General features: G+C 31.4%; 1 protein-coding gene across 5 annotated transcripts; it reads left to right on the plus strand.

The window, feature by feature from the left end:
* Positions 1–1,979: 1,979 nt before the first annotated feature.
* LOC148615795 (uncharacterized) lies at positions 1,980–16,788 on the plus strand. Of its 5 annotated transcripts, XM_088582392.1 has the most exons (8): positions 1,980–2,189; positions 3,174–3,305; positions 3,979–4,167; positions 4,590–4,709; positions 5,211–5,281; positions 5,519–5,585; positions 7,014–12,778; positions 15,538–15,724. In XM_088582392.1, the coding sequence occupies exons 1-4, from the start codon at positions 2,034–2,036 to the stop codon at positions 4,692–4,694; spliced, it is 582 nt and encodes a 193-aa protein (XP_088438518.1). In that variant the 5' UTR covers positions 1,980–2,033; the 3' UTR covers positions 4,695–4,709; positions 5,211–5,281; positions 5,519–5,585; positions 7,014–12,778; positions 15,538–15,724. The 5 variants fall into 5 exon arrangements, with proteins under 5 accessions (XP_088438518.1, XP_088438517.1, XP_088438515.1 ...); XM_088582391.1 differs by lacking the exon at positions 15,538–15,724 and adding an exon at positions 16,577–16,710 and having other exon boundaries at positions 5,519–12,778; XM_088582389.1 differs by having other exon boundaries at positions 5,519–12,778.
* Positions 16,789–16,875: the final 87 nt, after the last annotated feature.

The following is a 16,875-nucleotide window of genomic DNA, read 5'->3' on the forward strand; positions in this document are numbered from 1 at the left end:
GAAAGAGAACGAAAGAGAAGACAAGAAGAAGAAAAGAAAAAAGGGAACAAGAAGAACGATATAAAAAGGAACAAGAAAAAGAAAGACAACGAATTGAGGAGCAGCGAAAAGCTGCTGAAGCGGAGGACAGGAAAAGATGGGACCAAATAGAAGCCGAAAAAAGAAAAGAAAGAGTAAAGAAAGAAGAAGAAAGAAAACAAAAAGAGGAAGAAGACAGGAAAAGAAAGGAAGAAGAAGAAAGACAAAGAGAGGAACGAAACAGAGAGGAAGAAGAAAAAAGGAAATACGAGGAAGGAAAAAAGAAAGATGAAGAGGAGCGAAAAAAACGTGACTGGAGAACATGGCCATCACTTATGTAAGTATCCGTACTGATGAACGTCAATTGCTGGATCTAAAATATAAATAACTCCTATTATATCTCCTTACTCTTTACTCAAAGAAGATTGAGTTTACAGTCATTTAAAAATTTGATGTACCGATATGTGGTTTCACAGATAAGACAATATATCTTAAGGTCTATATTGTAAGTGGTTGGTGTCTTGTTTTACTTATATTCAGTTTTGTTATGTGATGACTCAGCATTGTGTATGTGACTTGTGTTTGTTTCCTGTTTTCCTGTTTTTGTTATGTCCCTGAATTATTCTGCTGTTTTGATGCTTCAATATTTATTTCTGCTATCTCGGTTTTATTATCATTTCAGAATTTTACACATATTAAAGGATGAAACCGTTTTCAAGTCCTTTCATATACACTAATAAACGTGTATTCCGATTATTTTTGTTTTGTTTTTTTTTTTTTTTGTTTTTTTTTTTTTTTCGAAATTAGTATATTGTTTTGGTTATTTTATAATCTTCGTTGTTTGTTTTGTGTCTGTTTTCCATGTCTTGTCTGCCCCTGGATTACATTCTTTTGATTTCAGCTAGATTCTTGTTTCCATAGTTTACTCTGGAGCATGCATTAATAAACGTCATTACTTTTTCTTAATGAAAAAGTGGCTATTTTCTTCATGTTCTGCATTTGAACGTTGAGGTTCAAGGATGAAACGCCAAGCCAAGACTGCTGTATGCATTGCGTAAATTTAAGTTCGCATTGTTCGTATTTAGGCCATTCTGGGTAGCCAAATCCTATAGCACACAAAAACAAATTAAAATATCTTAATTTTGGTTCTAATAAAAAGTCATATAAGAAATTTTGTTTTTGTTTTTATTTTTGTTTTTGTTCGTTTGTGTTTTTGATTAAATATGAAAGAGGTATAAGAGAGTTTATTATGGTATGAAAAATGTATAAACTGTTTTGAGGAATTTTATAGGAATTTGTTATGTCAGCCTTGTAGTTTTCAGGTGTCTTGCTTTTCACGCATTCGGGATTATACGAAATTTCCCTTTTTACTACTGCCTAGAGTTTATCAGTTCGGCAATTTTGTCACTACCTTACATTTGCTCGGCCAATTCGCTTACACTTGGACCAAAAACCCAAATGGTTTTAGAAGGATAAAAACCACGGTTCACAACCACATTTCTAAATTATAATATCCTAAAATTCAGCAATTTTGTCCAAATGAAATAGGTGCTCTTATACATTTTTCTGAAATAATGGCACAGTCTGTGATGTTCTACAAGAGTCCATTTAGATGTTATTTTTAAAATAGCCAGTGAACAATGACATTTCATTTCAAGACAGAATGATCAGAATACATCGAGCAATTTAGTTACAGTAAAGGATACACCATGATATGTAAATATCAGCACCTTAAATGATGGAATTGTAATGATGTCTACTCGGTTCTAAATGAATGAAATATTTCTTCAAAATCTGTTTGTTTATTACACTAGAAAATCTCAAGAAAAGGAAACAGGATTTTTTATTTAAAAAAAGTACTGTGATGTTTATTTCTTGTAGTTTTGGTCAATGGTGAAGCACTTTAGAATAGTTATTCTTATTAATTCGTAAAATAAACTGCGTTTATATTTCAGATTTGAGGAAAAAAGGAAAAAGGAAAGTTTGACCACGACATAATTTGTATTCTGTATGTCATGCCTTCCGAAAATGGTTTGAAGAAAAGCGATTTTGAATGTAAAAGTTCTGATCTTGAAAAACATCTTGACAAGGTTTTGGAATCCAATGATGAAATAGTGTCCTCATCTGTCATTACAATAAAACCATCATCTGGTAAAACTCTGTATTTACAGGTAACAACTAAATATTCCAGTGCAAACGGTTTCTTGTGAGTTGGAAATTTGGAATGCTTCCTCGAAGGTTGCACCTACATATGGATGGATGGTATTCCTCTTCTGCTCAAATCGATCACTCTTGGTGATATCTTTTTTTGTCCAGGTCGACTTCTTGAACTTGCCTGTAATGATTTCCAGCAAATAAAGGGAAACATTTTATCTAACTGACACTATCACACTGAACAATGCTAGGTGACCGAATAAAAGATAAAAATAAATAAAATTTATTATAAAATCTTTGAGTAGGGATTTTAATAAATACAATAGCATATACTGCCAGTTTGCATAAGTTCCATAACTTGCTATTCCAACAAACTTGGACTTTGAAACGCAAGATTAGTAATATGGTCATTTGTAAGTGTTTTAGAGTAAAAATAGTACATTTAATTGAGACAATAAAATGATGATATTGAATCCGCATTTACTGTAAGAGCTACCTTTGAACTAATTGTAAATCGCCTCAGTAAATCACTTCTACTTATGTTATACTACTCACATTATAATAATAATGATGATCAGAAGAAGTGCAAGAAGCTACAGCGGTAAAAAGAAACATTTATCTGACCGGAACTATATACCAAATATTGCTTATTGAAATTTGCAGTAGCACAAAATTCCCATTCTGTAGATCTCTGGTGTCATTCCTGGGATAAAACCAGGCGTTATGATAAGAAGCGTTTTTGACATACTTTGGTAAAACTTAACAGTGCTGATTTTGCCTTCCTGTTTTGATTTTTTGATTTTGAGTTCATATTGTGCTGTATTGGTAAAATAAATTGAAGGAGTCAACAAATACTACCAATACAATCTAAAACTGTTGATCTACGGCTTACATATTTTTTTAATGGAGAAGCCGTTAATCCTTCTTAAATTGCGATGAATCTCCTAGTGAATATACTACTGTTAAAAGTGGTTAAAATGTATGTATTCTTTGATTTGTAGATGCCTGTTACAGTCTGTGTTCCGATCAAATCTAACGATGCTGATCAACATTTTGATTTGAAATATTCTATTGATGGTCAAAAATGGTTCAGAGGAAAAAGTATTTCAAAGGAAGAAATGCCTTCAATTGACGTATGTGTGTCCTTGATTAGAAGTTAAACTATATACTTTCATCGAAGATCTTCTACAAAGTACAAAGTGTGCTTAATATTTACGTGGACAAACTATATCGAAATTAAACATTAACACTTTAAATGTTTTTAGGGTTTTTTCTTGGAAACATTTTTAAAAATTGGCGTAAGAATATTTGTGTACTATATGGTTTGTTGAATTGTTTGTGTCCTTAAGGTATTCTAAGAATTTATCTTGAATATCACGTAAGGTTTATGCAGCCATTTTTTTTTCAATTAAACAACATTTTATTTGGATGTTTTTTTATATATAACGTAAAACATTAGTAAATGTAGTATGAATCGGTCTGTAAACAATGAAGAGATAATTTCCTTATCAATTTAACATTATTTATTAAGAATTCTGGAAGATTTTCAGGAAAATATTTTTGTGCAAAAGACACTAAAGTACTAATTGTCTGATTCCTATTTGGAACTTCAATCAACTTTGTATACCAAAAGGTCGGTCTGATATATTTTGATGCAAATTCATAAGTATGAATTAAGTTTTGTAAAAAATGAATTGATGACAATTATTGAATATTTTGGATGCTCAAGTTTTATTTACATCTTATTTCTACATAAAACACTTTAAGAAACCCAAAATTTATTCCTAGCATTTTTTTCATTTTCAGAATGTGACCTTTGTCGGTGCAGTCGTTAACATGCACCAATTATCATTTTTACAATGTGCTGTTGTTGAATGTCACCCTACATTAACAGTTGAAGTTAATGAAAACGAACGCATGATTGATGTTGATGAAAATATTAAAGTTAGATTTCAGAAAGGAATATTTCAGAAAGAAACTGCTGTTACAATAAAGGTATGCTTTTTGGTATATATATTCAGACAAATACAACCAACACAAACAAAATTAGACGTTTGACAGAGGATATCCTCACCTCCTCAATTATTTTGAATGTGGATGACCGGCAAAAAGACAAAAAAATAAATTAATGATGAGAAAATTTATATGAAAATTTTAAAGCTAAAGAGTTAAAGCTTAGAGGAAATTGAATCCTAAGATTAGTGTCCAGATAAATGTTTAACAGGGAAAGGATGGCTTATCGATTTAGGACATGCTCACATTTGTTATACTTTTAAGCACATGCAAGCATAATATGTTTTTGGATTAAATTTAATGATCAGGTAAGCTTACAAAGCTCTGCGGTCAAACAATGTTTATTGCTATCAAAATTGCAAATAAATCAATAAATAAAAAAATAAATTTTCTCATTCTTCTAGTGTACAAATAGATCCGCAGATATAAATGGTGTTGATGCAGAATTTCAATACGTAGAATTGTCATGTAAATCAGAACCACAGAAGGACAAAAGGACATGGATGTAGACCTTGGAAATGTTGGTAAGAATAGTTATTGATTATGTTTTGAAATTTTTGTCTTTTGTTTTTTGTTTTTGTTTTTGTTTTTGTTTTTGTTTTTGTTTTTTTGTTTTTTTTTTGCTTGTATTGTTTTTTGTTTTGTTTTATATTTTATTTTATTTATTAATTTTGTTTTTGTAGTTTTTTTCTCAATTTCAGTGAAACAAAACTCTTGCTTTCTATTGATAAAAATATTTTTTTCTATAGATATTTGTATAACCTTCAAAATAATACACGCGAATGAATATTTATTTCCGTCTACTTTTTTAAAAATAATAATTGATTTATGCGAAGATAAAATATTTTCGCCTGACTACTGACTTTTTTCACTTTTTTAAACTAGTAATCAATCCCAGATTTCCAAAGGTAAAACCTATATGCCTTTCTTGTATAAAACTTTAAAATATCATATTATATAACTATTCTCCCTTTAAAATAACCTGTACATGTTTTGATACATATATGAATAATTTTGTTCTTTAGAAGTTATAAGTTCTGATTTTGTGGAACTACAGAATGAAGATGATGATGGCAATGATTTTGTCGGAAGCCTGGTATGAATTTTATTTCTCTACATAGGATAAGATTATTATATAGTTGCAGTGAAACATGTAGAAACTGTAAATTGAACTAAGTATAAAAATGGGTTATTATACAGTAGAATATGATAAAGACGTGGTAATAACAATAATTTATAATTCATAACTTTCATTTTGACACGAGCGAAACTGTTATAATGATTCAATGTTCAATGATTTTCGTCATAGGTTACTCTCTATTTTCATTTAAAGGTACACACAATACCCAACAATTCACAAAGAACAGAGAGAGATACACAAGATGAAGTAAACCTTTCAGGTCCTGTACTTAATATTTTTCTAAAATATGTACCAAATATTTAATTCGATGTTTTTTGTTTTTTTTTTTTTTTTTTGTTTTTGTTTTTTTTTTTTTTGTGGTTACCTCAAACTTTTTAAAAAGTTATCTAACATCAAGCATGCTGTTAAAGTAAAAACTCCGTGGACAAAACAATTCCGGGATAACGAACAGGAAACCATACAAAATATCATAAAGGTTCTTTTTAAAGGTCCTCTTTCGTCTACCCTGGACTTGACTTTTTATGAGCAACTCGGCGGGTGTTTCTAGAAAAGCAAAGGACGCTTACCCTACCGGTGCACCTGGTACTTGCTCCCAGTTTTTAGTGGAGTCCGAGTTGCTCATTTACTTTTGTTACTTTGTATGTATAATTTAAGTTAATTTATGTTCTCTGTTGTGTATGTCTGTTTTCCATGTCTGGTCTTTGTCCCTGGATTACATTCTTTTGATTACCGCTATAACCTTGGTTCCCTTGATTACTCTAACAATAATTTCAAGAAAATTTTATACTATCAATGTTATTTAATATTCACTACATTATCTATCGTGTATTCCCGTTTTATTTTCGCGGGCTTTTCGCGCATGAATGATTTTGTCGTAAACATAGAAGAAAGATTGATCATGCATGATTGTCTTTGGTTACGTTTTATGTCAAAGTCAATTTCTAAGAAACTATGTACCCTAGGATGATGTAATGAGTTGTGGGAATATATCTTTGGGATTCTGTCAGCATCAAGATAGATAATCAATGTAAAAAGCATTAATATAGAACATTCAAAGCTCTACCTTCCTGCAAAATTTCATCAAAATTCATAAAGTTTGATAGAGCTGCAGCTCTTAAACTATACAAGATAGATAATCAATATAAGGAGCCATAATGTAGAGCATTGAAAAGTCTAACCATCTGCAGAATTACATCAAAATCCAAAATGTTTTGAAACATTACAGCCGTTAAAAGTTTTATTTTTTACCGAAAATTATTTACCGTATATATTTAAAAATTTATATCTTTTATAATTTTAAATAAGAAAAATATAACATTTAAGGACATTCACGTATTCTATTTTAACTCTAAGAGACGAGTAGCTTTTTTGAAAAGCTAATACTTGTCCCTGGATTACATTATTTTGATTACCGCTATAACCTTGGTTTCCTTGATTACTCTTTGATTACCACTATAACCTTGGTTTCCTTGATTACTCATTCTTTAAGTACGAACAGAAAAAAGCAATTGCTCCTCAAGGTTAAGAAGTTCCTGCTTCTATAAGGGATGGGTGCTTCGTCTTGTGAGATTTACTCATTTTTAAAGATTTGAATGTGTTATATATTTTAGATTGTCATTTACATATTAAATAAAAAGTAAGGATCCCAGTATGGAACCTTGAAGGACACTTATATTTATTTTTCTAGGCAGTGACAATATACCATTCCATTCAACACACTGTTCTCGATTACCAAAATATGATTTCATCAATAGACGAGAATTATCACAAATACCAAATGACTTTTATTTATCAATTTGTGATTATCAATGTTAAATGTTTTTGCTTAGGTCGATAAACGATACGTCTTCCATGTTTATTCATAATCATAAATATGCTTAAGCCAACAATACAAAATGCCATTAATACTGTCTCTTAAAGGTTATTAGGTATGTAATACTTGATATTTCTTTTAAAAAAGCTTCATAAATTCTTTATTTGTCAAACTTAAAACAAAGTCATTCCTTAAACCAAATTATCCTGGATTTTCGACGTTTAAATTATGGACGATATTTTAATCCATAGATTTTGAGAAAAGTGGAAGGGAATACTACAGCGTTTACAGATCTAATCAAAATAAAGTTGCCTTACCTTATTCTAAGTTTCTTATTTGTTTGGTTGATTATATACATGTTTAGGTACATATTCAGAAATAATCCAGCAGGATAATGAAGTGAGAATATCTAATTCAAAATGGCAGTGTTAAACGACCTGTAAGTTATGATGCCGTATTGACCCTGTTTTGATGCCGTATTGGCCCTGTTTTGATGCCGTATTGGCCCTGTTTTGATCCATATTGGCCCTCTTTTTCATATTCCCGTAAAGATGCCGGGTATGAATTCATATCAATTGGTCAGTTTTTGACATATATTAACGTATTTTGGGTAGTTGGTTAATAACTACAGATAATATGATGTAACATTTTACATTCGTTTTGTTCTACATGTTCTATCATACCAAACAATACCAGTCATATATATTGTAAATCTGTTGCGTTTTAATTGTGTTAATACTTGTATCTGCAATACTTTAAACTACCATTATATTGACTGTTTTATATTGTATTAAATAAACCAACCAAGTATAGAACTTCTTTGGTCCAAGTATCGCCAAATTTCCGATAAATTATTCACAAAGAATGTCTTCTTTTTCATCCGAAGTTTGAACCGTTTACCAAAATAAAAAAAAAAATTGGACTTTATAAAATGAAGTTGAATCAAGTTTTGGATCTTCATCAATAAATGTACAAATAAAATATTAATAACCAATAAATAATTGAACGCTTTCATCCTAATACGATTAAATTCAATGAATAAGCTTTGTAAATTTATTGATCATAGGAATTTGCATAAGTTAATATTCATCACTTACGCACACGTTAAGCAAACTGATCATTCTTTGCCAATTGAAAAATCAGGGCCTTTTAAAAATACATCACCACAAGACTAGTCCCATTCTAAGTACACCATACTGATTACACGAAGAACGAAGCGACGACAGTAATACCGAAAACCAACAAGAGCTACTTTCATTCTTAAAAGTAAATTTTGCTAACCAATGCCAACCTTGGTAACAAGAAGTTCCTCCGAATTTAATGAACTAATCACATCGAATCATATTTTCCCCTACACAAAATCAATGTAAGATACTTTGTATTATAAAAAGGAATTGAGCGACCTTTAAACTTTATGACTTTAAATATAAGTTACCTACATGGTTATCTTTCTCCTGCTGAAAATGACAAACTTCTGAAAATGGTCCAAAATACTGAGAGCCGTATCAAATCAAATCGGAAAAATAGAATTTTAATCGACGCATTTGGGAAATATGCAAGAAAATCGACTAAAGGGAAAAGAAGAGGTCGAGACACATTTTTATAAGATACACTTAATTTCATTTGGCGCCGTAATTGTAGAATATCGATGTGTTCATTAAATTACTCTTAATGACATTATTTAGGTTATGAAGAATTTGTCATATCCTCATGACATTAACGTCATCATACTAGCAGACCAATCTCGCAACAATATTATGACTGTGTATAAAGGACACTACAGTTACAATCGAATTAGAAAATGGGTTTTGATTTTGATATTCTTACTCAGCACTATATATAAGGAGAACGTAGTTGGCATCCACGTGACCTTACGTTCTAATATATTAATTCTATTGATTTAGTTCTCATACCAAACCTTCACAAGTGTCTTAACAGAGGTTTAAACAATATTGGAATTTTTAATCGACAACATATTTGTCCAGTGTGGTGGACGCGTTTTTCAACAAACGGTCGGTATTTCAATGGAAGAAATTGTACTCCTCTACTTGCTGACATATTCCTTCACTCTTACGAGGCTGACTTTATAGCTGATCTGATCCGAAAGAAAGAATATCGTTTAGCTAGATCCTTTAATCTCAGTTTCCGCTATATGGATGACGTATTATCTTTAAACAATCCTAATTTCGGGAATTCGATACATTGCATCTACCCCAAAAACTTGAGATAAAGGATATTTCAGACACTGTGAAGTAAGCCTCATATCTGGACCTACACTTAGAAATCGACGGGAAAGAAAAACTATTGACCAAACTTAACGACAAACGTGATTGCTTTTCATTCAGCATTATCAACTTTCTTTTCATCTGTGACAACATCCCTTTAACACCTACGAATGGAGTATTCATATCACAACTTATACGTTATGCCAGAGCTTGCCTTGCCGAAACTAAGCAGACTATTTGTATCGCGCTAGAATTCTAACAAATAGGGTTCTATAACAGGGCTTTGCTGCTACATGATTGAAGTCATCATTACAGAAGTTTTATGGTCGTCATCATGAACTCGTGGATCGTTACGGTGTATCCATCTGCGCTATGAAAACTGATTTGTTAATGTGTCTAAGTTTTCCTTTCCTCTATCCCGTATTTGACTTTGACTTGTGCAACTCGGTGGTGTTTCTAGAAAAACAGAGAACACTGACCCTACCGGTACACCTGGTCCATGCCCCAATTTTAGTGGAGTCCGTGTTGCTCATTTGCTTTTGATTAACGCTATAATCTTGGTTCCCTTGATTACTCTTTCTTACGACTGTACTTACAGCAGTAAAGGATGAACCCAAAAACGTACTTTACAAGTAATTTGAATTAGTTGTGAATTCTTAAAAGACAAATAGTGTGTTCTTATCTTTTATGACATTATAAAAGCTTTGTATTCCTCCCTTGTATATCATATTTTTGCATGAAAAACTAAAATCATGCGTGATCCTTTTCGCCAAGGTGTATGAAATAGAGAACTAAAAGATAAACTTGTTAGATATGGAAGTTTTAGATGACATTATTTTTGTCCGGTTTTGGAGACAGGTGTTCTAACAGACATTGAAACACCTATCGGAACAAAACTTTGTTCCACTCTTTGTCTATCTATTTCTATTTGCGTATTAAGTTCGATTTTAACTTAAACAACTGGCTCAGTGCTTCAATTTCTGTTCCGGTCATGAAATTGATGCACATGAATAATGCCAATTGCATGAATAAAATCCCTCAATCTCAAATGAACTTAACCAAATTAAAGACACATTCTTCTGCTTTATACCTTATAGATGGAAGACATAGTATGTTCGAAATGAAAACATTATAAAATAGGGATTTTGACATATATATTTTCGCTCAATCTCCCACGGGCATATTTTTCACAGTTATTGCGGCACTGTTGTCCATAAGATTTTTGACACTGGCTCCTTAGTAAAGCATGGAAAATGTCTAATAAACTTCTGAGACATTTGTATTTTAACCCTACGTTAATACCATTACAGAAGTCTACAGTCATCATGAAATACTTATATAAGGTTTCTATTTTAGAGATCTTCTTGTGGATGTCTCGACCAGACCAACCGATCATGATGCTAAACTGTGCTTGTGTGTTTTGTCTTGTCTTATCCTAAGTTTTTAAATAAATGGTATTTTATTCAGTTCACTACGTTTAATACTTATGGATGGTCTGTGTCTCATGTTTTTGTGTTTTAGTATTGTCGTTAAATTCTAATGTCTCCGATTGCCATTCCATTTTAACGATTCGTTATTTCTTCCTATATGTGTTTTTGTTTTAATATAACTAATGAGCTGACACTACTTTGAATTAAAAAAATGTAAATTCATCTAAGTGACCACAGACCTTGTTTTAGTGGCACATTGTAACTTGTAATGAACATATATAAACATCGACAAATCCCACCCCACTATATGCAACTATTTAATATCAAATCATTGAATATGGTATTTTTATGGTAACTTATGTACGATTATTGTCCAACAAATGACCCTTCGTCCAAAAAGAACAACTACCCAGTCAGTCTCTTTATATTGTAGCAAAGTCAGTTTTCGATTGGCATTTAATGGTCTATTTATTAACCCTTTTTGATTTGCTGTGGAAGTATTCCATAACTTTTTACTAAAGTAAAACCATTCTATGCCATCTTATAAATATGAACATGAGAAATTGGTCACTTAGACAACAGCTATTACACGGAGCATTCTTTTTGGTCGTGTTGCAAAATAAAGCAGACATAAATCTCAAATTAGCTAGAGGTTATTTCTTTCAGAGGGGAGATAGAACTGTGATGGAAATTTTTGGTATTTTAAATTTTACAAGAAGAGGAGTTGGGTGTCTACCACTTTTCTTATTAAACTATGAAATACTCCCACTGTTAAGTGTTCTCTAAATAAATATATAAAAAAAATTCTACATACCAGGTTTTTTAAGTTTGGGCAAAAGTGGTAATTCCTTATAGCAACCGTACAAAATGTTTTAATAATTGTCTTTATTAAGGCTCACTCATATCAAAATCAAGTTAGATGACCTATGATTTTTGCATTTGAAATTTTAAAATGTGTATTCAAGATTATCTTTGAGCAAAAAACTGATTTTTTTTACTAGACATGATGAGTGTGAACAACATACTCGTACTCGTAACCATGTACCAGTTATTTACAGCTCAATCGTTGAAAAAGTTGTCAAACATGATTTAATAATAAGGAATTCTATAAAACGCGAGTATAATATCTACATGTAATATTCAATATTTTCTCTTTATTATTTTAAACGTATGTGTTTTGTTTGTCATTTTACGTTTTCCCCAATTTATTTTGTCCAAGGCTTTGTCCTTTCGGTAATGCTATATTATTTATTGAAATAGAGAATAAAGTCTGCAGTACATATGGTTTTAAGTTCAAAACTATTCTGTAAACATAACTCTAAAAAATTGCTCTCGGTGTAAAACATTGACAACATTGTTTTTGAGAGCTATGTCAATATCCGACTACTTTCAACTGTGAATTATGAGGAGCTCAAAAACAGAGAAGCGCTGTCAAGTCCGATTTAATTTTTTTAAAAACTACTTGGAACATTTATGGTACAAAGATGATATTCTTTCTGAGATTCAACATATATTTGTTCTTAGTAACACTGCAAAATGAAAGGCGATCAAATCTGAAAACTAAAAACATACGATCTTTAAAACTGCTTAAAATGTAATCCTAAGTACTATAAACATTTAAGACTACTCTCTCAGATCAAATAACTACCAAATTTATTACTAGGAGGTAAATTATTCCCAAGTTTCACCTATGTTGATATAAAATTTACTGTTAATTATTTTCATTACAATCATTTGTAAATTGCAAAGACCATTGCAGTATGGTTTAATTAATGAAGAAATGTTTCAGAAATGACATATCTGTTGCTGTTTTACTGTAGCTGATCATTTAACTAACAAAAAGTAATATCATACTGCCCTACTTTCTTAAAATAAAACTAAAAAAAATATCCGAGTAGTGTCGAGTACTTCCTTAACTGTTACTTACAATGGTAGATAAACTTAGGATTATAAATCAGGCCATACCTTGACATTTTGTTTAAAGGTAAGTAATTTATTTACGAGTTTCTAAACTTGTAGACAAGATCTAAGACGGGACTCTTTTGTTACGTGTGGATTAGCAAAAATCATTCATTCTGGTATTAACAAGAAAGAGCATTGGATAGAAGCAGAAACAGCAAAAACATCTTTTCATCCGCTGTATATATGATAATCAACAGGCTAGATTTTATTCTGATAAGTAGTTTTCAAAAGTGAGTTATATATGATCGGATAAAGATATTAAATCCATATTTTTACACACCACACGATGAAGATATAACTTTTTGTAGGTTTAAACTGGTTTGGAGCTAGCATGTCAGTTAACTGCAATTAGTTTGTTGTTTGTGCATTTGTGTAATGTATAATCAGTTTCTTTATTTTCATATGTGGCAACAATCCTTCAGCACTCACGTATGGAGTGTTCATATCACTTGACTTTTTATGTACAACTCGGCGTGTGTTTCTAGAAAAGCAGAGGACGCTTACCCTACCGGTGCACCCGGTCCATGCTCCCAGTTTTTAGTGGGGTCCGAGTTGCTCATTTGCTTTTGTTACTTTGTGTGCATGATTTTAGTTACTTTATGTTCTTTGTTGTGTATGTCTGTTTTCCATGTCTGGTCTTTGTCCCTGGATTATATTCTTTTGATTACAGCTATAACGTTGGTTCCCTTGATTACTCTTTCTATTTTACAAGGAACTTAGAACTTTTAAAACAGATTTTTATGTGTGTTTAATTGTGTAACGTGTAATATTTTTCTTCCACCATGGCCAGATTTAAAAAGGGGAGGGTTGTGTTCACGCAAAAGTATTTTAACCACGCTGTATTTTTTGTTCAAGAATTTCTGGTCTCAGTATGTATTTTTTCGTTTTCACTTTCAGTTTACTTTTTTGTTGCTTGAATGAAGAGGGGCAACTATTTCGCAGTACCTGTAAAAATATTGTTGAGGGGCCAGCTGCAGCCTATAATGTTGTGTGAGTTTTACCTGTCGTTCATTGAATACCCATGGGTGGCCTTGAGCTGAAATTTTTCATCCTTCTGGGGTTGTTGTCTTATTAACATATTCAGCCATATCATTTCTCATTATATCTACAGACCCTTTATCGGTAATATATGTTGTAAATCAATGTAGTATTTACTTTGTTCAAAACCCTTCACCGTTGTATGTTCAAAACGACGTTTTCTTTTGTTCTCCCCCTTATACCAAGCAACACCGCATCAGCATATTATAATTTATTTCTGCGCAAGAAACTGGAGTTGCTTCAATTACACTTAACATAACTTAACATTGATCGAACTTTTTCAAGTTTTGATAGGATTGATTTATAAAAGAAAACGTGTTAAACTTTATACAAAACAAGTTGATAAAGGGGGTAACAATGGCATGAAGTAAATAAAGCTTGGACTATTTCTTCATAAGTTAAAAAGCATTGAAATATTTTTGAAACATTTAAAACACGATGTTGTGTTATTCAACTAAATAGGTGATGGATTAAGGTGCATTCTTTGACTTACTTAAAAATATACTAAGATATTTAAGGTAGATGGTATCTTCTACAAGAATATAACTAAAATAGGTATGGTGTATATGTCAAAGAGACAACAACCCCAACGGGATGAAAATGTCAGCCCAAGGTCATCGTCATGAACGACGAGGAAATCATGCCTCAGGGCAGGCTGCAGCTGGCCCAAAAACATCATTATACACAAGTACAGCGAAAGAGTTGCCCCTATATACTGAAGTAAAATAAAAAATAATGTTGAAAAAGACATACAGAGACAAGCAATTCCTGACTTGAGACAGGCGCAAAAAATGCAGCGGGGTTAAAGTACTATGGCGTATATTTTCGAATATTTTAAAAGTTTTGTAGAAATATGCATTTTCAAAACACATTTGGTGATTGTTATTATGTAAGTACTTTGTCTTAAAATCAAGGATCTCAGAAAAAATACAATGGAAAACCTACATGCTAAACTTATTCAATATGATCAACTTTTAGATAAAAATTACAACTGAGCCCCCTGAGTTTGTTAAATACATATCTGTTATATGAGTATATTTTCAAAAATTTAGAAATAGAATAGAAAGATGTATTTTAAACACATATACAGTAATTTATAGCATAAAAGAACTTTGTTTAAAATCCACATTCCTTCGGGAAAAAATATGTGAAAATCAACTACTGGTTATGATCTATTTTAAGGTAAAGAAAGCAAGTCAACAGTTGTGTTGTTTTATATTCTTGGTATACTTAAAAAAAATAAGACGAAGATGCTCAACAATGACAATTTGGAGTTGCCATATTTTACATCTCAGAGACTGCTATGCAGTCATAAGCATTTGTGTAATTTACGACGAAGATATAAGGCAAAATGTGTTAATTAGGGATTTCCTTGTTTAGTGACATTTTAGAATTTATTTTAGTAACAAAGTGAAACATGAACTATGAAAATTGATTGATGGATAATTCAAAATACAGAGGTACAAAATATTCATTTAAATCAATAATATCATATTTTGTCTGAATATAAACCGTGCGAAATATTTTTCGATGCCGGGTATAGTATAATGACAAAATTTTTTTTTACAAAACGCAAAACAAATTGGCAAGCGTTTATTTATATTTTATATTATATTTATATTATATTATAAACCCCGATGCTGTCGATGTAGAGATAGTACGACTTTCTTCGTGTATTTACATTTTTATGTATTCATGCCAAATTGAATATATTATCATGCTTTTTCTCAATTAACGTTCTAGGCTAAGCGTGAGATGAAAATGCTTTAGAACTAAGTTAAAACTGGTGTAACAGTGTTTAGGTCATAATATCATCATGGATATTGAAGCATTAGGGTTAATCCAAGAGCAAACAGAAACCCTCAAAGATCTTCCGACCGCAACATCTGCAGAAATAGTTTTTGAGGAATTTGTTAAAACTACAAATGACGCCATCACTCGTTCTCACCAATGCGTCGAAGATGTTACAAATTATAGCAGTTAGAATTTCAGATGAATTATCAAACTTCCGAGAAATGCTGAAAGAGTCTATAATTAAGATTGGCGATGAGATTCGAATAAAACTACAGCAGCTTGTGGCTGATGGTAATACTTGAAACTTTGGTATACCGGTGATTTTACACATCACTATCCTTAAAACAATGTGAAATCCTATTTTTAGTCAGCTGATATAACAGATATCTAGAATTATTGCTTACAACTTGAATTTCAACTCAAAATTGGAGAAAACGGTTTTCAAATTAACTATTTGACATTCGCGATGAGATTTCCAATTGTCAATTATTCCATCCACTCCAAAATAATTTAATGTCGCTGCAATGGCTTGACTTAGCTATATGGAAATTTAAGTTATCAATACATTGCACTATTATTATCAATATTATGTTTTGTTTTATTATTTTTACTTTCAAACAATGATCTCACATTTTTATCATAAAGAATGTTCTTTAAGTTGAAAAGAAGATAGATGAGAGTACTACAAAAACTGTATCAAAAGCCCGACCTTTGGTTACACCAACTATAAGAACACCGAGATCTATTGATCAATCAAAAGCAAAGGGCACGAAAAGGACAAAAGTAAAAGATAAAGGGTAAACTTTTTTTAGTTCTCAATTAAAATGAAATTACCATCAAATAAATGGCTCACGTGAAACTAAAATTTGTTATTCTTGTGCAATATTCAACTAATCAACTGAAATAACACACGTTAATGAGTGCATCTATAGTTCATATTATTCAAAAGATACTTAATGATTGTATTTCCTTTTTTTTACCTAAGTAGCGATTTTCAAGTTCTAGACAATGAAAGTACTTTGGAATACACACTAGCATTAGAACAATTAGCAAAACAGCAGCATAAACTTTTGGAAGCAATTACCAAAACAGAAGGCCTACTACAAAAGGTCAAGACCAAAGCTGGGATAACATCCAAAGACATCAATGTAGTCAAGGGATCTATAACTCAATGGAGTAGTGAACTAGAAACACTGTAGAAAAGAAAAAAACGTCAAACGATCGGGCGGAAACGGGAAGAAACTAAAATTGACAACGTAGAAAGAGATCAGAAAACAAAAGGTGACC

This window comes from Perna viridis, chromosome 5 (assembly GCF_037379345.1).
Source record: "Perna viridis isolate PV_CMFRI_1.1 ecotype Kerala chromosome 5, ASM3737934v1, whole genome shotgun sequence".
In the NCBI taxonomy this organism is placed as follows: domain Eukaryota; kingdom Metazoa; phylum Mollusca; class Bivalvia; order Mytilida; family Mytilidae; genus Perna; species Perna viridis.